General features: G+C 44.0%; 1 protein-coding gene across 1 annotated transcript in view; it reads left to right on the top strand.

Annotated features, from left to right (window-relative positions):
- Window positions 1–16,688, top strand: part of grinaa (glutamate receptor, ionotropic, N-methyl D-aspartate-associated protein 1a (glutamate binding)) — a gene marked incomplete at both ends in the record, with an annotated part of 47,758 nt that extends 31,070 nt beyond the window's left edge. The window contains 4 exons of the mRNA XM_084327053.1: window positions 1,813–2,013; window positions 2,534–2,662; window positions 7,104–7,247; window positions 16,551–16,688. Coding sequence (XP_084183179.1) covers window positions 1,813–2,013; window positions 2,534–2,662; window positions 7,104–7,247; window positions 16,551–16,688 — 612 coding nt within the window. The remainder of the gene's footprint in view (window positions 1–1,812; window positions 2,014–2,533; window positions 2,663–7,103; window positions 7,248–16,550) is intronic.
- Window positions 16,689–21,074: the final 4,386 nt, after the last annotated feature.

The raw sequence follows: 21,074 nt of genomic DNA, 5'->3' as shown, positions 1-21,074 counted from the left end.
GGGACATGCCTGGACATGAATGGTATTGCGCAAGGATATGAGACAGGAATAAAGCTGGTACTAGTTTATTCATCTAAGCGTATAAATACGGCACAGGTGAATACAGAAGTATGTTACCCAATAAGTTGAAGCCTCACCCACGATACGACGTGCGGTGAAGTATGGCCTGTTTGGCCCCAAATAGAGCATTGAGACCGCGTGCGAATTAATAACTGAAGTGTCAGAGTTTGGCGCTATACCGTCGAGTGCGACATATTCTATTAAGTCAGTAATAGTCTAATTGTGTATAGTGTATCGTGCGGCTAAAGTTCTACAGTGACCAGCATCACCAACGTTTTCCTCGTATCAGCTAGAGTGCTTATCCAGGCTGGGCTGCTTTCATGGCGCTTTCACCCGAGGAGCCCTAGACGAGGACCGTGTGGACATGTACACTGGATTATCTACCCGACGACTGCATAGCCCTTTACGGCTGGATTATATTTGCTTTTGGTCCTGTGATTAATGGAGCGGAGAATCGCCGACGCCCACACGTGTGTGGGATTTACCCTGTGAGGAGCCACAGGGTAAAGCCTCAGAAAGAAGCCTGAGGCAGGCTAGCTTTCTTCCCTGTGGAGCTACAGGCTACGGAGAACAGCTGTATTCGTCTGTGGATCAAGATCTTATTGCACCGTCTCCCGTACTCGGAGTCTCCTTATCATCGTTGACCCAGACTCTATTACCGACAAATCCTCTACCCTTGCTGGCTTACAACCGGGGGGACCCTTCCAGTATCTCCCGCTATATTACTAGTGTACCATAGATATAATTCCCTAAGATTCAGGTTGTATAATTACCTCCTGCGTAACCAGAGAATGGACATTCGTTATTGATTTGCCTACGCACATTCCTTTGCCTTATAAGCGCATTCAAAGTGAAATAGAGAAGTATATTATGTACCTTTTGCTGCAATAAATACTTAATTACAACTTTGTGTGGAACCGATTTCATTGTGGGAAGTGTTCATCATTATATATATCATGTACTGTATGGCCAGTAATTAAAGTGCATAAGACGGTAGTGGTTTAATGATACCATACTTATCAATACAGTCAGGGAATTGTACCCCTCAGTTACAAAGACTGTACTGTTCAGTAAAACCGATGGATCAGATCAGTACTCACAGGTGGTATGGGTGCCTCCCTAGTGTACAGTATGCACCGTTAGGTATGGGTGCCTCCCTAGTGTACAGTATGCACCGTTAGGTATGGGTGCCTCCCTAGTGTACAGTATGCACCGTTAGGTATGGGTGCCTCCCTAGTGTACAGTATGCACCGTTAGGTATGGGTGCGTCCTAGTGTACAGTATGCACCGTTAGGTATGGGTGCCTCCCTAGTGTACAGTATGCACCGTTAGGTATGGGTGCGTCCTAGTGTACAGTATGCACCGTTAGGTATGGGTACCTCCCTAGTGTACAGTATGCACCGTTAGGTATGGGTGCCTCCCTAGTGTACAGTATGCACAGTTAGGTATGGGTGCGTCCTAGTGTACAGTGCGCATCCTCAGAATTAGGAATGTCCGATATTATCGGCCTACCGATATTATCAGCCGATATTGGCATAAAATGTAATATCGGAAATGATCGGTATCGGTAAAAAAAGAAAAAAATGATATATATATATATAACCCTGCATATATCGGTATCGGTTGATATCGGTATCGGAAATTAAGAGTTGGACAATATCGGTATATGAGATATCGGTAAAAAAGCCAATATCGAACATCCCTACTCAGAATGAATCCCTCTCGCTCTCCCTCTTCCTCCTTCCTCTCTAGGTCTTCATGGTCCTGACGGTCCAGCTGTTGGTCACCTTCTCGTTCGTCGCCATCTTCACCTTCGTGGAAGAGGCCAAGCTGTTCGTGCGCCGCTACCCATGGACGTATTGGTTGTCTTTCGCCGTCTTCTTCGTGGCTTTCATCGTCCTCCTCTGCTGCAGGGACTTCCGCCGCAAACACCCCTGGAACCTGGTCGCATTGGTACGACCCGTCTGCCCACACAACCCCATGTACCCAATAGGTTATTTATGACTGTTTTCGACCAAAGTCTTGGTAGATTTGACATGCTATACTTATTTTAGACGTATGGTTACTTTAAAAACGAATGGACACTTTTTAAAACTTTTTAATTTATTTAATTTATTTTATTTTAATTTATTTTATTTATTTTATTTATTTTATTTATTTTATTTATTTTATTTATTTTATTTATTTTATTTATTTTATTTATTTTATTTATTTTATTTATTTTATTTATTTTATTTATTTTATTTATTTTATTTATTTTATTTATTTTATTTATTTTATTTATGTTTGTCTTTCTCATGGTGAAAACATCTCATTTAACCCAAAGTGCTGAAATACGCCTGCTTCATCAAATATCCTATGACGGAAATCGCAGTTTGGTATTGTATCGTATCGTCGTATCGTATTGAAAAGCGGTGGCCATGACGTTCTTTTTCAGCGAAGTAAACCCACTTTGTCTGCCCCTCTCTCTCAGTCCATCCTGACCCTGAGCCTCTCCTACATGGCGGGAATGATCGCCAGCTTCCACAACACGGAGACCGTCATCATGGCCGTGGGCATCACCACTGTGGTCTGCTTCACCGTGGTGCTCTTCTCACTACAGGTCAGCGCACGCGCACGCACACACACACACACACACACACACACACATACACACACACACACACACACACACACACACACACACACACACACACACACACACACACACACACACACACACACACAACACACACACACACACACACACACACAGTCTCATCAGAAAACGTAAATAGGGGCGGCTGAGTGGCGCAGTGGGCAAGGCGCCCGCCACTAACGCAGGAGATGCTGGTATCGAGCCCAGCTCTCGCCGTTGCTACCGGCTTGGCCGGTCGTCATACTAACACAATTGGCAAGTGTTAGAGGGTGGGAAAGCTGGTGGGTGGGAAAGCTGGTGGGTGGGGATTGGACGTTGTGGACGGCAACTCCTACAGGTCGGTTGGGTGACGCCGGTGCGGCGGAAACAGGAAGTATCGGGGGCAGGGTGAGCCTCCCACGTGTTACTCCTCGCCACTGAGAAGATGCGACAGGCTGCCTCCTCGTGTAATGGAGGGGACACGTGATGCAAGGCTTCTATCCTCACTACAGCCGACCAGTGGGAGGCATAGTCTAGCAACTTTCAAGACAGGGGAGGGAAGAATTTGAAATACGAAATTGGGATGGGAGAAAAATAGAAAATGGGGAGAAAAAGTGGTACTACGATCACAGGAAAAAAGGTACTGTACATAATGTACTTTGTTATAGCCATAAGTAATATTGTAATATTAGTAATATATTTACAGTATGTCTTTTATAAGTGACAGTAAAACAAACACTGCGACCGGGAGTCAAACCAACAATGATTGTGGCCACGGGCGAGTGCTCTCACAACTAGACTAAGACACCCACCCTGATACAAACACAGCTCACCACTAGACTAAGACACCCACCCTGATACAAACACAGCTCTCACCACTAGACTAAGACAACCACCCTGATACAAACACAGCTCTCACCACTAGACTAAGACAACCACCCTGATACAAACACAGCTCTCACCACTAGACTAAGACACCCACCCTGATACAAACACAGCTCTCAGCACTAGACTAAGACACCCACCCTGATACAAACACAGCTCTCACCACTAGACTAAGACACCCACCCTGATACAAACACAGCTCTCACCACTAGACTAAGACAACCACCCTGATACAAACACAGCTCTCACCACTAGACACACCCACCCTGATACAAACACAGCTCTCACCACTAGACTAAGACACCCACCCTGATACAAACACAGCTCTCACCACTAGACTAAGACACCCACCCTGATACAAACACAGCTCTCACCACTAGACTAAGACACCCACCCTGATACAAACACAGCTCTCACCACTAGACTAAGACACCCACCCTGATACAAATACAGCTCTCACCACACTAAGACACCCACCCTGATATAAACACAGCAATACTATGATGATAATTACAGTTACAGAACGTTTCAATGTCCGCTTAACGGTTATGGTTAAGATATGAAGTTAGGGTTCAACGGTTATGGTTAGTTTAAGGTAACAGTGTGGTTAGGGTTATAGTTAGTTTAAGGTAACAGTGTGGTTAGGGTTATGGTTAGTTTAAGGTAACAGTGTGGTTACGGTTAGTATCACTCCCTCCAGGTAACAAGCAAAGGCCATGGTTCAGATACTGGTGGATTTATCCATTCCCCTTAATTGGCTGATATCAATCCCTGTCTCCTGAGCCGTTCAGCCATTGTGTAGTGTGTGATGTGTGCCGGGTGCCGGTGTATGGCAGCCATTGAGCCTGCGTAGCCCAAGGTTGGGTGCTGCCAGTGGTGGTGAGTCAACAAAGTCTGTGGGTCAACAAAGTCAGTGTCCCGTTCATTGTCAGTGGAGCAGCTCCAGAATTTATTCCTGACGATGACACAAGATGACACGATGACACAAAAACAAATGCTCAGAAAAAGACGGTAATGTATAGACCAGTTGCTTATTGGAATAGTATACAGAGAAATATAACTATGGTAAGGAACAAATGTATCTTTAAAAAAAAAAGTTAAATAATTGCGCTCAGGAATAACAAGTACATGACATGCTGGTGCTCTAGTGCGACATCTAGTGGCTGAATGTTATCTCTATAGTACCTTTAATCATCCAGACCAAGATCCTTTTTTTTCAATTTATTTTATTTTAAATTTTCTATTAAACAGAACACAACATAATACAGTGACACAACAATAATACACAGGACATCACAGGACAGTACTTCAACAATAATAATCATAATAATGACAAGACAATTAGAAATAATAAATACAGAATACAAAATAAAATAAAAATGTAAAACACCACAAAAGCCATTAGACATCTCCTCCCCCACAACATGAAAATAGCTGATGATCAGCTAAACTTAAATGTCGGTATATTGGCAACAGTTTAAATTAATTTAAGCACCTTGCTATTCAAGATTTTAGATTTTTTTTGTCATATATTCTTTTATCTATTCAATTCTACCATTTTATTGCATTGCACTATTTTACTCTGTCTATTTTATCTTACTATTTTTATTATTGTCTATTTAAAACTGAATCAAACCATAAACAAGGTGGCCTGTTGGGATGTTAGATCCTAATGTGAAAAACTGTGATTTTATATGTCTGCACTTTATGTGCTCATTTTATGCCTGTCTTTTTTCTGTTGTGAAGCACTTTGAGCTGCAGTTTCTGTATGAAAGGCTATACAAATAAAGTTTATTATTATTATTATTATTATTATTATTATTATTATTATTATTATTATTATTATTATTATTATTATTATTATTATTATTATATGCACATTTAAACAGACAGTTCCACTGTACAATGAAAATACAGGAACAAACTTAATATCTTAAATCAAACCCTGCTGCTTGCATGAGAGGAACAACCCAGTGTACAGTAATCCATGAATTGCAGCCGTCAAACCATATCATTGGACATTGTCAGCTAACTCCACGGTCTAGAGCTCCCATTTCATCTGTACTCCCAAGGACCAACATAACTCGCATGGCATGCATATTGTGTCATCGTTTTGGAACATTACGAAGGTCTAGGCTATATACGTTTTCAGATGAGTAATGTTTGTTTATAAACTTTGTTGCCTAAAGACTGCATGTTCAGGCATTGCGCACACAGCCATACAGTAGTTATAAACCGTAGTAATGGATGGGTTTTTCAGATGACCGTATAACATCTACACACTATAACAACAACTATTGAGGTATATTATATTAAGTATGAGAGCTGTTGGAAATATGTATATTTGAAATGGACTCATGGGTTCTTCATACGAGTGTCTGTCTGTGCGGCTTCCTTACATTCATTCCAAGAAATTCTGAATAGTCGAACCTCTCACCTTTTGATTCGATTGATTTTTGTTTTATTGTGGATCCCCATTAGTCTACACCAAAGTGAGACTACTCTTCCTGGGGTCCAAACATTAAAAATACAAACACACACAAAAAAAAGTAAAATAAAAATATAAAACCACAAACATTAAAGTACTCACAAGAAAACATCACAACGAACAAAACGGTGAATAAAAGCTCACTCAATATTCATAAGTTAGATATCACAATTCTCAACCATAAAATACAAATTACATATTCAGTCCATAAGAACAAAACAGATCAAAATCATATATATGATTTTAACTCATATTATAGCATAACTTTTCTCAAGTCACCGATCACCTTTATATTTCCATACTAATTTCCATAATAAGTCAATGACCAAAATGTACCGTACTTTTCGCACTATAAGCCGCACCTGACTATAAGCCGCAGCAGCTAAATTGAATGATGTGTACATATATAAGCCGCACTGGACTATAAGCCGCATGTGTTTTAATGTTAATTACCATATGTAAGGAGTGGAGCCTGCGGCTTAATTTGACTCAACACGGGAAACCTCACCCGGCCCGGACACGGAAAGGGTTGACAGATTGGTTGCTCTTTCTCGATTCTGTGGGTGGTGGTGCATGGCCGTTCTTATATTGAGCTTTAAGTTCCCACCTCTACAGAGAATGACTCCCATTGGGACACAATTTACAAAATAAAGATAAATAACATTTCAATGCAGTAAAAAAAAGCAATATTTCGATTTTCGGGTTTTGTCCACATAAGCCGCACCGTTATATAAGCCGCAGGGTCGAAAAATGGGGGAAAAAGCCACGGCTTATAGTCCGAAAAGTACGGTAACTCATTATTCATGAGCGCAATTTTAAACTTTTTTAAACATACATTTGTTCCTTACCATAGTTATATTTCTGGATATTTTATTCCAATAAGCAACTGCTCTATACATTACCGTCTATTCGATTGATGACTGCTTTGTCCTCCTTAAAGTGTCTCTCGTCTTGTCTCCGTGTCTCAGTGTAGTCTCTGGTCCCAAGCCTCTGTCCCCTGAGCATTAGCGGTCTTCTTCTAACGTGACTTTTTCTTTTGCCCCGCCCCCCCAGACCAAGTACGACTTCACTTCCTGCCATGGCGTGCTGTTCGTGTGCCTCAATGTCCTGCTGGTCTTCTGCATCCTCTGCTGCATCATCCGCCACAGGATTCTACACATCGTCTACGCCTCGCTGGGGGCCATGCTCTTCACCTGTGTAAGTCTCGTACCTGTCGTCGCGGGGGGGGGGGGCGCGGGGGGGGGGAGCTGTTCACCTGTGTAAGTCTCGTACCTGTCGTTGCTGGGGGGGGGGGGGGGGGGGGGGGGTGCTGTTCACCTGTGTAAGTCTCGCACATGACGTCGCTAGGGGGGGGGCTGTTCACCTGTGTAAGTCTCGTACCTGTCGTCGCTGGGGTGGGGGGTGCTGTTCACCTGTGTAAGTCTCGCACATGACGTCGCTGGGGGGGGTGCTGTTCACCTGTGTAAGTTTCGTACCTGTCGTCGCTGGGGGGGGGTGCTGTTCTCCTGTGTAAGTCTCGTACCTGTCGTCGCTGGGGGGGGGGGTGCTGTTCTCCTGTGTAAGTCTCGTACCTGTCGTCGCTAGGGGGGGTGCTGTTCACCTGTGTAAGTCTCGTACCTGTCGTCGCGGGGGGGGGGGGGGGGGGCTGTTCACCTGCGTAAGTCTCGTACCTGTCGTCGCTAGGGGGGGTGCTGTTCACCTGTGTAAGTCTCGTACCTGTCGTCGCGGGGGGGGGGGGTGCTGTTCTCCTGTGTAAGTCTCGTACCTGTCGTCGCGCGGGGGGGGGGGGGGGGGCTGTTCACCTGCGTAAGTCTCGTACCTGTCGTCGCGGGGGGGGGGGGGGGTGCTGTTCACCTGTGTAAGTCTCGTACCTGTCGTCGCGGGGGGGGGGGGGGGGCTGTTCACCTGCGTAAGTCTCGTACCTGTCGTCGCTGGGGGGGGGGGGGGGGGCGGGGGGTGCTGTTCACCTGCGTAAGTCTCGTACCTGTCGTCGCTAGGGGGGGGGAAGGCGGAGCCCTGCTGTTCACCTGTGTAAGTCGTACCTGTCGTCGCTGGGGGGGTCAAGGTCAACTTTATTTATATAGCACATCAACCGAAGTTGTACCAAAGTGTGTACAATACAAAAACAGAAATACTAAAAGAAATATAAAATACAGAGTACACACACAAAGTCCTATAACTACAATAAAAACAAGCCTCAGAAAGCCAATAAAAACAGGTTAGTCTTCAGCTGTGCCTAAAAACTCTGTAGGGTCTGGGCAGACCTAATCGTCTCGTTTTGATTGATTGATTGAAAACTTTATTAACAGATTGCAGAATGGGTACAATACAGTACAGCTCAATACACACAATTGTTAAGGGGATGCAGACCAGAGAAAGACTTTCGTCTTGTTTACATCAGGGTCCCCCATTTTCAATTCATCAGGACATATATGACATACATGACATACAGATAGTCAGTACTGCTACATCTATACATTTATGACATACCAGATTTGCAAATACAGTATTGTTTGTGATACAAAAGGAGTCAAGAAAAGGGAGTATATACATTTGACGTAGAAACTGTACATTGGAGGAGGTTGGGTGGGGTTGTGTGGGGGGGGTTGGGTACATTGGGATATTGACAACCATACTGGGTAATTTACATTGGAGGTGGTTGGGGGGGGGGGGAGAAACACTGTATAAACAAGCAAGACTGTACATTGGGGGGGAGACACTGTACAAACAAGCAAAATTGTACATTGGACTATTGACAAAACCATACTAGGTAAATGACTGTACATTGGAGGGGGTTGGGTTAGGACATTTACAGGGGCCAGTTTTGAATTGCAGTCTCCCGTAGGTGTCCCTTGAGAGTGGTTTTGAAAGTGGGTAGTGATCCACATTCCTTTACAGCTTTGGGTAGGGCGTTCCACATTGATGTGGCATAATTGCGAAACGTGTTTAGTCCCTTATTTGAGCCGAATCTGGGTTTAACATGATTTGTGGAGCTCCCTCTGGTGTTGTGATCGTGGTATTCACTGACCTTTGGGAAGTATTTTGACATGTACATGGGTACCTTGGTCGTGTAGTGTATCTTGTAGACCAGGCCCATTGCAAGTTGCTGTACTCTGTCGTCTACTCTAAGCCATCCTAGGTTGTCAAAGTGGGCAGGGGTGAGGTGGGTTCTAGGAGTAAGGTCAAGCAGTAGTCTGACCAGTTTGTTTTGAGATGTTTGTAATTTTGTTTTTAGCGCCTTCGATGTGCTTTGGTACCATGAGGTGCAAGCATAGTCGTAGTACCCTTGAATGAGTGCTCCTGCCAGAGTCTTCAGGGTATTCTTGTTTACCAGAGAGCAGATCCGGTACAAGAATCGAGTTCGTTGGTTGACTTTTTTTATTACATTGGATGCCATTTTGTCACAGGAGAGATTAGCCTCTAGGATGGAACCCAGGTAGGTAATTTCATCTTTCCTTGTGACAATATTGTCACCCACTGTAACTGAAAAGCCGTCGGTCTTGCTGAGTTTGTTATTTGAACCGAAGAGAATGGACTCTGTTTTGCCCATGTGTAATGATAGTTTGTTATCAGCGAGCCATATGCAGATTTTGCCTAGTTCCGAGCTGAGGGTTTTTTCAACCTGTAACTTGTTCTTGTCAGAGACCAGCAGGGCTGAGTCGTCCGCAAACAGGAACAAGTTGCAGTCACAAGCTGACGACATGTCATTTGCATAAATTAGGAACAGTAGCGGTCCTAGTATGCTTCCTTGTGGAACACCACAGCTCACTGTGAGGGGGGGGGATAGGGTACCGTTTACCTCCACCATCTGTTCCCTCCCCTCAAGGTAGGATTGCATCCAGCTCATTGATAGACTATCAAAACCAATTGCTTTTAGCTTGTCAATCAGAATGGAGTGATTGACAGTGTCGAAGGCCTTTTGTAGGTCCAGCATGACCATGCCGCAGTATTTGCCCGCGTCCACCTCTTGTTTCATGTGGTCATTCAAATAGAGAAGGCATGTGTCAGTGGAGTGGGATGTTCTGAAGCCAGATTGGAATTCGTAGATTAGATTTTTTTCCGCTAGGTACTTTTCGACCTGTTCGTAGACTATTTTTTCCATGACTTTCGAGATGGAGGTGAGAATAGAAACAGGGCGGTAGTTGCCTGGGTCTAATTTGCTGCCCTTTCTGTGCAGAGGGGCCACCCTCGCAATTTTGAAGTCCTTGGGGACGTGTCCCTGTTTTATGGAGAGGTTTATTATGTGTGTGATGACTGGGGTGATGGCGGCTGCTGAGTCTCTGAGGAATTTGGAGGGGATGTTGTCATGGCCAGTGGCCTTGTTAGGTTGGAGGGCGCTCAGTTTTTTGAGTACCTCATCTGTTGTTACCATTTCCAGCTTGAAGTCGTCCTTGCGGACCCCTAGGTTTTTGTAGTAAGCTACTATGTACGTACCTGTCGGCGCTGGGGGGGGGGGGGGGGGGCTAACCTCGTCACCGGGGAATTGAGTTATCTCAAACCCTGCCCTCTTTCCTCCATCCTCCAATTGCAAAACAGTTTTTGTCCGAGGGAAGTGACGGTTGTGATTGGAGAATCGAGAAATGAGGGCGGGGTTTGAGAAAGGTCAATTGTATGCTATGTGAATGTTGACTGTTCTGGTAACTGTGTACATGTCAAAATTTTACACATATTTGTTTTGATTGTTTAGGATGATATTAAAGGAACACGCCAACATTTTGGGAAATTAGCTTACCATCTTCTCCAGAGAGAGACAAGAAGATAGATACCAGTCTCCTCTCTGTGCGTTCGGTAGAAAGCTATCTGGCTGCATGTTAGCCTAGCTTAGCACAATGAATGGAAGCGGACATGGCCGGTTAGCCTTCGGGAGAGGTGTTAGTTGGACAATGCCTAGGCTAATATAATTGCACTAGTCATGTCATAGTCATGGGAATATTTGTCAGTTCTGTATCAGTGATGTCCAGGTTCCATTAATCTCAAAGGCCCTTAAAACTTCAATCTGTTAGTTTGAATGAATGAAATTAATGAATTTATTTGACACATCTTCGAAGTGGGTCTACGGTCATTAGCTCTGAAGGAGACTAAACGACACAGCAGACACATGAATGTGAATGAGAGAAAACGTGTCATGGATAACTCAGGAAAGCCTAGGCCTTGTTTCCATTGTGGTCCTTTGATGTAGAAAAGGGGGAGAATATAAAAAAAAGAAGAGAGAAGAGGAAGAATAAGGTCATGAGGATCCCTGGTCACTGACCTCAGATCAGATTCTCTGGCTGGAGGCTGGGTGAATATAAGGCCAGTAGTCTGGACATTAGAGCGGATTATCGGGTTGTCATCATCATCACCACTGGCACGGTCCCCGCCGCCACCTCAGTGAGCCCCATGCCGCTCGTTCTGGCCTAACTTCTTCTGCAGACTGGAACAAAGTAGAGAGCCAAGCAAAAACCCGAATAGGAACAACTTTATTATCCCCCTGGGGTGGGGGGGGGGGGGGGTCGTATTGTTTTCAACAGCACTGCACACAGCACGGTCCTAAGAGAACGTACAAAGGTAAAAAAAAAAGATAAGTATAATAAAATAAGATATAACATAAGAGAAAAGAGTTGGAAACATGCGATCCCTATTTGCACAGCCGACACGGGGGGGGGGGTTTGGAGGACAACATCTGGCGCGTGGCACATTGACGGATGAAGCAGATCCGCTGGCCTGGAACAAACCACTGGAGGCGACTGTGGAAAGGCTGACGTGCACAGTTTGCACACCGTACAGAGACGGAGGAGACGGGGCTGTAGGAGGACGAGGCTGCTGCACCGGACGAACCAAGGATGGGGTCCCGTTGTCTCGGACACAGTTGAGACTAGACTGATTGGGGAGGGTGGGGGTGGGGGGGGGGGGGGGGGTGGACAGATGTGAAAGCAGTGCTGCTGTACTTAAAAAGCCGCGATCCGGAATCCATGTTCTTCATTATTCAAAGACCATGCTTTTAAGCGTTTCATCTGTACATGGAACATGACGACTCTCTTAACCCTTTCACTGCCACACTACAGAAGGTTAACCGTGTCTGTAGTGTGGTAGTGAACCTTCTGTAGTGTGGGTAGTGAAAGGGTTAACCCATTTGTAAATCGTACCGTAGGTCTGTTTGTACTGCAGTGTTACGAACGTAACGTAAGAATGTACCCGTTAAGTGTCGGTCCTCGATCAACAGCTCAGGCCACTAGACAAAGGCTACAGTCAGACTGCAGGCACAAATGGCCCACATCTGAATTTATTTATTTATTTTATAAAATCAGATCAGATCAGTTTTTTCCATGACAGTGTGAGCAGCACAAATCACATGGAATCTGATCTTTTCAATTCTGATTTGGGCCACTTTCATATATGGTCCTAAATCAGATACAGGTCTGATTTTTCGCAGTTCAACCTCAGTCTGAACAGTCATATCAGGATTCATGTGACTTGTACGTAGATTGACATTCATCACAATTCTGCGCTGGCGGGAGTCACTCAGTGAATACAGACATGGAGGACAGCTGTGATGGAGGTGGTCAGTGGATACAGACATGGAGACAGCTGTGATGGAGGTGGTCAGTGGATACAGACATGAAGACAGCTGTGATGGAGGTGGTCAGTGGATACAGACATGAAGACAGCTGTGATGGAGGTGGTCAGTGGATACAGACATGAAGACAGCTGTGATGGAGGTGGTCAGTGGATACAGACATGAAGACAGCTGTGATGGAGGTGGTCAGTGGATACAGACATGAAGACAGCTGTGATGGAGGTGGTCAGTGGATACAGACATGAAGACAGCTGTGATGGAGGTGGTCAGTGGATACAGACATGAAGACAGCTGTGATGGAGGTGGTCAGTGGATACAGACATGAAGACAGCTGTGATGGAGGTGGTCAGTGGATACAGACATGAAGACAGCTGTGATGGAGGTGGTCAGTGGATACAGACATGAAGACAACTGTGATGGAGGTGGTCAGTGGATACAGACATGAAGACAGCTGTGATGGAGGTGGTCAGTGGATACAGACATGAAGACAGCTGTGATGGAGGTGGTCAGTGGATACAGACATGAAGACAGCTGTGATGGAGGTGGTCAGTGGATACAGACATGAAGACAGCTGTGATGGAGGTGGTCAGTGGAGGGACAGTGAGGTGTTTACCTTATTGGTGTTTAGGGTGATACTTCTGTACAAGCAAAACTTGAGGGGACATATTATAACCGATCTGTATTATTGGAAGAACACATGGCTCTTTCTCCTCCTCCTCGCCCTCATTATCATTTGCTCATGATTTATCTGGCCTCCACTGCACATCAACTTATTTATTTTTTTATTGATCTTTTTCCCCCTCCTTTTTCCTCCGATTTTCTCCCATCCCAATGTTAGTCGTTATGCCAATTCCCAATCCCCTTCCTGGTCGCTCCGCACTTACCCCCCACAGTCGGTCTGGGAGAGTGGAGGCTATCACGTGCTTCCTCAGACACACGTCTAGCCAATCAACCGCTTCTTTTCACCTGGCAGCGCGGACTCTCACTGAGAGGGTGTAACGTGTGGAAGGATCACACTACCCCCCTTAGATCCTATCCGTGCTGAGCAGGCGCCCCGACCGAACTGTAGGAGTCGCTGTTTACAACGACCCGGACCCACCCCTCCATCCCACCCTCTAATACAGCCAATTGTATTAGTGTGAACGGCCAGCCAAGCTGGTGACAACGCCGGAGCTGTGAGCTGGATTCGAACAGGCGAATCCAGCGTCTCCGGCGTTTGGTGACGAAGGCAATCTCCGCTACGCCACCTGACCGCCCTTGCACATCAACTTATAAATTAAACCATAAACTGTGACTTCAGTGTCCTCCATGTTTATGTCTATCTTTATTATTGTTCATTTGCGCATGCGTGACCAGTTCACACTGGAATCTGATATTGGCCACATAAAAAAAATAAAAACAGCCTGAGAAATAAATCATAATTTAGCACTAAGGCTTGCAGTGTGAACACAGCCTACGTCTCCATTCCAATCTCTTATTTGCGGCGGTGGGGGCTACCTGTTTCTTTACGTTCAGAGCAGGAATTGGCTAATGTTATAGTAATTTTGCACGAAAGGAAGCATTTTATACTGTGGGCCAACATCACCACAGAATGTTGATATAGGCTACTGTATAACGTATGAGCTTGAGTGGGATATTGCTTTTATGAAACAGGTTTTTTTTACGATTAATTTTACGATAGATTTAGACAAATTTAGATTTTGCTGCTCCAACAACCAAAGCAACAGTAACATGAACAGACTACTGCTTGACCTGAATGAATGAATGAATGAAAACTTTATTTAACAGATTGCAGAATGGGTACAATACAGTACGGCTCAATACATACAATTGTTAAGGGGATGCAGACCTGAGAAAGATGTTTGTCTTGTTTCCATCAGGGTCCCCCATTTTCAATTCATATAGACATTTATGACATACACAACATACATGACATTTATGGCATAGGGACATATAGGTATTTAGTACTGATACATTTGTGACATAACGGTATTCAAATATACAGTACTGTTACCCCTAGATCCTGACAGAGTATATACATATGATGGGGAGGGGACTGTACATTAGGAGGGGGTGGGTGGGTGGGAGGGAAATATACATACGGCGGGGAGGGAATATATACATGCGGTGGTGAGGAGACTGTCTATTAGGAGGTGGTGGGGGTTTTGGGCATTTACGGTGGCCAGTTTCGAATTGCAGCCTCCCGTAGGTGCTCTTTAAGAGCGGTTTTGAATGTGGGCAGGGATTCACATTCCTTTCGCAATTATGCCACATCAATGTGGAACGCCCTACCTAAAGCTGTAAAGGAATGTGAATCACTACCCACTTTCAAAAACACTCTAAAAAAACACCTATGTGAGACTGCAATTCGAAACTGGCCCCTACAAATGTCCTAACCTAGTTGTACAGTAAATTACCAAGTAAGGCTTTGTCAGTATTCCAATGTACAGTGTAAAATGTGTGTGTGTCCCCTACCCAACCCCCCCCCCCCCCCCCCCACCTCCAATGTACAGCCCTCACCCACCCACCCAACCCCACCCCACCCACCCAACCTCCTCCAATGTACAGTTTCTACGCCAAATGTATATACACTCTTTTTCTGGACATTTTTGTATCACAAACAGTACTGTATTTGCAAATTTGATATGTCATAAATGTATAGATGTAGCAGTACTGTCTATCTGTATGTCATGTATGTCATATATGTTATGATGAATTGAAAATGGGGGACCCTGATGTAAACAAGACGAAAGTCTTTCTCTGGTCTGCATCCCCTTAACAATTGTATGTATTGAGCTGTACTGTACTGTACCCATTCTGCAATCTGTTAATAAACTTTTCAATCAATCAATCAATCAATCAATGAAACAGTCAGCTGCATACAGATCCAATATTTCAAACTGAATGTAAACTAAAGCGTAATGATGATACATGATGTCGGCACTCATTGCAAGTGTGTAACTAGAAGCAAGCCTGTTATTCAAATAATAATAATAAATAAAAATTTGTTTTATTTTATTTACGTTTTTTGAATTAAATTCTCAACAGTGAAAACATGGGAGTCCGTTGATCACTTCCTTGTTTTCACCAAAGTCTAGAGACGCTGGCCATGTTTCCTTGACAACAATGACATTCAGTGTCCACAGGATGGAGCCATGGCAGCGCTGGGACCAGGATTCTATTGAAGTGAATGAAAAACATTGAATGCTGGTCCCGGGTTTACTTCCACATCAGTGACCAAACCCTCTTTATCTTAAGAGGCCTAGTTTTCCCACCCCAGCCTTTTCTGTTTGACCGAAGACGTAAATCCTGATGAATAAACAGAGGAGGCGGATCTCTGTCAAAGAGACAAGAACAAACTGCAAGGTGTTGTCAACCTTAGCTAAAAAATCATCGGCAGAGACACAAAGATCCCTAATGCAGTTTTACAATGCTCAAGTGCTCAAGAAAGCACATAAGATAATTGATGACTCCACACATGTCCTTCATGTGTGTTTTGACCTGCTGTCCTCAGGAAAGCGCTTTAGACAGCCTGCCTGCAAAACAAACAGAAGACATTTTGGGTTTGTACCAGAGGCCATTCGACTGGTGAATGGCCACAGTACAAGGAAAGGTCAGTTTACTAACGTGCACCCTTTGACCCCTTGATTTGAATTTTTGACTAAAGTGCACTTTTTTTATACTGACCAAATCTATTTATTTATTTATTTATTGGACTGACAGATCAGCAGTGTAGGGATCCCGTTCTGGCAGTGTCGTGTCTCTTGTGCTTTGAAGTGTCATGTATGTCTCTTGTCCCTGTTTTGTCCTGTTTTGTCTTGAATGTGTAGAAATGCAGCTGTTTGCCGTATCATGCTCTAAATTGCCCCTTGCGGGACTAAGTTTTTTAAATTAAATTGAATTGTAAGGCAGGCAGACTAATCCCATCCTTCTCTCCTCTGCAGTTCTTGGCCGTGGACACCCAGCTGCTCCTGGGCAACAAGAAGCTGGCCCTGAGTCCAGAGGAGTACATCTTCGCCGCCCTCAACCTCTACACCGACATCATCCAAATCTTCCTCCACATATTGGATTTTTCTTCTTAAACCCTTTTGCTCTTTGGGGAGCATAGGTCATTCATGAAATCTCTCCAGCTGGTTCGGTGTTGGACGATTTTCTCTGCTTCCTTCCATGATATTCTTTCTTCCTTGAGATCCGCCTCGACAGACCTTCTCCAGCTGTTTCTGGGTCTTCCTGGCTTTCTCTTCCCCTGTGGGTTCCAGGTTAAGGCCTGCCTGGTTGTGTTGGAGGATGGTTTTCTCAGGGTGTGTCCAATCCAGCCCCATTTCCTGCGTTTGATTAGGGTTTCAAGTGGTTCTTGTTGAGTGGTTTGCCAGAGCTGTTCGTTTGTGATGGTGTTTGGCCAGTAGATTCCCAGGATGTGTCGTAAACATCTGTTTATGAAGGTTTGCAGTTTGTTTGAGGTTGCTTTTGTTGTTCTCCATGTTTCTGCTCCGTATAATAGAACTGATTTGACATTGGTGTTGAAGATGCGGAGTTTGGTCTTTGTGGAGATGTGGTTTGAATTCCATGTTTGCTTCAGTATTAAAAATGCTGTTCTTGCCTTCCCTATTCTTGCTTTGATGTCTTTGTCGCTACCTCCGTCCTTCCCCACGATGCTTCCCAGGTATGTGAAGGTGTCCACCTCGTCCAGTGCTTCTCCGTCCAGTTGTACGGCCTCTTCTAAATTGTGGTTCATCTTCATCTCCTTTGTTTTTGCTTTATTGATGTGTAGTCCTGTGGTAGCTGCAATTGTGGCAAGTTTTGTGAGTTTGGTCTGCATTTGTGTTTGTGTGTGTGAGAGGAGGACTATGTCGTCGGCAAAGTCTAAATCCTCTAATTGAGACCACATTGTCCACTGAATGCCCAGATTTTGTTGGGCTGTGGTTTGTTTCATGATCCAGTCGATTGCCAGAAGAAAGAGGAAAGGGGACAGTAGGCAGCCCTGTCTGACTCCCGTCTCTACTGTAAAGCTGTCTGTGAGCTGGCCGTTGTGTATTACTCTGCAGGATGATTGTAGGTACAGCTGTTGGATGATGGTTATGAACTTTGTTGGGATACCGTAATGTGCCATGAGTTTCCATATAGTGTCTCTGTCTAGACTGTCGAATGCTTTGTGGAAGTCGATGAATGTGAGGTGGAGAGATGTGTTCCATTCCAGGGTCTGTTCTATGATAATGCGGAGGGTGGCAATGTGATCTGTACATGATCTGTCCTGTCGGAAACCTGCTTGTTCTTCTCGGAATTCTTTGTCCACTTCTTTGGACAGTCTTTCCAGGATGATCCTGCTCAAAATCTTCCCTGGCACAGATGTGAGCATGATGCCCCTGTAGTTGTTACAGTCCTTCAGGTTGCCTTTTTTGGGGAGCTTCACCAGGTATCCCTCTGCCCAGTCGCTTGGCACCTTTTCTTCATCCCAGATCTGTCCAAAGAGTTTGTGGAGTAGTGTTGTTGCCATTTCTGGGTCTGCTTTTATGGCCTCTGGGGGTATTCCGTCAGGTCCTGGTGCTTTATTGTTTTTCAGTTTTTGAATGGCCTTTTTTATTTCTTGTTTATTGGGCTTGTTGGTATTGACCGGTAGGGAGTGTACCGCTGGATGGATGTTGGCTAGCGCTGTCGGTTTGGGTCTGTTCAGTATGTCTCTGAAATGTTCTGCCCATCTCTTCAGCTGAGCCTCTTGCTTTGTGAGTGTTTTTCCTTCTTTGTCTAATATTGGTCTGTCCGGAGTTTTGCGTTTATTAGCCAGTTTCCTTGTGATGTCGTAGAGTTCCTTCATGTTGTGTTGAGCTGCTGCTTCTTCTGCTTGAGTTGCCAGGTTGTTGATGAATTGTTTTTTGTCGTTCTTGATGCTCCTTTTTACCCGCTTGTCTGCCGTGGTGTAGTCTTGTTGTGCTTTTACTTTTGCAGCTCTTGTGCGACTATTGTTGAGAGTGTCTTTGGCTTGTTTGCGAGTCTGAATTTTCTGTAGTGTTTCTCCCGTCATCCACTCCTTGTGGTGCCTTGTCTTCCTCCCACATGTGTCCTCACATGTCTCCGTCCATGCCCTCTTCATGTTCTGCCAACGTTCATCGATGGATTGATGTTCTTCCAGTTGGCTCAGGGGGTGGAACCGGTTTGAGAGACTGATTTTAAATTTCTCTCTGGTGTTCTGATCTTGGAGGAGGCTGACATTGTACCTTGTACTGACTTTTTTTGCAGTGTTGGTGAATTTCTTGAGTTTTAACCGGAGAGTTCCTATCAGGAGGTGGTGATCTGTAGCTGCATCGGCTCCTCTTTTCACTCTGACGTCTTGGAGGGATCTCCTGAATTTCTGTCTGATGCATATATGGTCAATCTGGTTATCTGTTTTGTGGTCCGGTGAAATCCATGTGGCTTTATGAACTCTTTTGTGCGGAAAGACGCTGCCTCCTATGACCAGGTTATGGAATGCGCAGAAGTCTGTGAATTGTTCACCATTGTTGTTCATTTCCCCTAGACCATGTTTGCCCATTATTTGCTCTTTTCCTGTGTTGTCTTGTCCTATTTTTGTGTTGAAGTCTCCTGTCAGGATGATGATGTCTTTCTTTTTCTGCCGGTTGATGACTTTCTGTAGTATATCGTAGAAATTATCTTTTGCTTGCTGTTCTGCCTCGTTAGTGGGTGCGTAGCATTGTATGATTGTGATTTTTTTGCTTTTGGTGAAAAATCTAGCTGTGATGATGCATGCATTTATTGCCTCCCACTCCATGAGGGACCTAGCTGCTTCTCTTGAGAGCATGAGTCCTACTCCCTCTGTGTGTGGGGCATTGTCTTGCTCATGACCTGAGTATATTATTGTTTCTCCACTTGAAAGTTGTGCTTTTCCTGATTGAGTCCATCTTGTTTCACTGAGTCCTATTAAAGAAAGGTTGTACTGTTTCATTTCCGACGCTATCTGGGCGGCTTTACCGGCTTGGTACATTGTTCGAATGTTCCAGGAGCCGATCTTTGTAATGTGTTTAGTTGTGAGAAGGGGGATCAGCTGGGCAACATCCTTTCGGCTTGAGTTGTCCAGCACCATACTTGTCGGTGGAGAGACACCTTCCACGTCCAAACTTCGCTGTGTATTTTCCATGAATGTTTCTGTAATCATTTTGTTCCGCTAAGCGGGTGATTGGCCCACCTAGAGGTGCTTTTTTGTCTGGGTATTGCTCCCTTAGCCCTTTGCCCTCTCAGGCCCACCGGGCAGTAGTGATTGATTGAAAACTTTATTAACAGATTGCAGAATGGGTACAGTACAGTACAGCTCAATACATACAATTGTTAAGGGGATGCAGACCAGAGAAAGACTTTCGTCTTGTTTACATCAGGGTCCCCCAGAGTTATTTGACAATAATATATAACAAAAACAACAAATAACAAACAAAAAAACTAGACAAAACAAAACAGAAACAAAAACAACAAAACAACAGAGTAAGCAACGCCAGCCAAGAAAATAAAGTAATCCAAAGATAAAAAGCATACAACAGTATATCAGCAACAACAACACAACGACAAGAACATGAACTGTAACACCAGCAATGTTTAATCTATCTAATATTATTCTATTGAGGTCCAAAGCATAGGCAGATAGTCTCACCATGAGAGGACAACATATTTTTAAACAATTTAAAAGATGATGTTGATCGGATGTGGACAGGTAGATTGTTCCAGTCGGATGGAGCTTTAAACATAAAATATTTTTTACCAGCTGATTTAAAGGTTTTTGGAACAGAAAAAAAGTGTTGAGTACAATGACGAAGTTGATAATTAGAAGTGAAAGGTACCATATACTGTTTAAGGTAATGAGGATAATTAAAGTAAATACATTTAAAAATAAACTGTAACCAATGTTGTTGCCTTCTTATTGTGGGAGAAGGGAAGTTGAGATTTCCATACATGATACAGTGATGAGTGTTGTATGAACAGCCAAGAACAAATCTGCATATACGATTGTAAATGGTGTTAAGTGGAACAAGGGTAGTTTTGGCTGCAATCATATATACTATATCAGCATAGTCCATTATGGGTAGTATGAGTTGTGAGATTAGTTTTTTTCGGACCGTAAATGTAAAACTATTTCTATTGCGGTAAAGAACACCCATGCTAAAGTTAATTTTCCTCATGATGTTATCTATATGACATTTGAAAGATAGTTGTTGATCAAGCCATACACCAAGGTATTTGAAGTGTTCTACTCTACGCAGTGATTTTCTTTATATATATATTTTTTTTTGATCATATCGTGATGAAATTACAGTAATGTGATCTCTTTAGTACAATTCTGTTGTCTAGGTTAATGACTCCATAACTAATAAAAAAAAATGGTTATGGTTTAAAATCACACTTTATACCATTTCTTGTGATGGACACGAATCTGAATATTTAATGTGTGGTTAAATTCATACATGAGCTGATATCGCAATCTTTTTATT

The sequence above is a fragment of the Notolepis coatsorum genome (assembly GCF_963971535.1).
Source record: "Notolepis coatsorum genome assembly, chromosome: 13".
Lineage (NCBI taxonomy): Eukaryota > Metazoa > Chordata > Actinopteri > Aulopiformes > Paralepididae > Notolepis > Notolepis coatsorum.
Note: the sequence above shows the minus strand (reverse complement) of the source record. Positions and strands in the feature narration are given on the sequence as shown.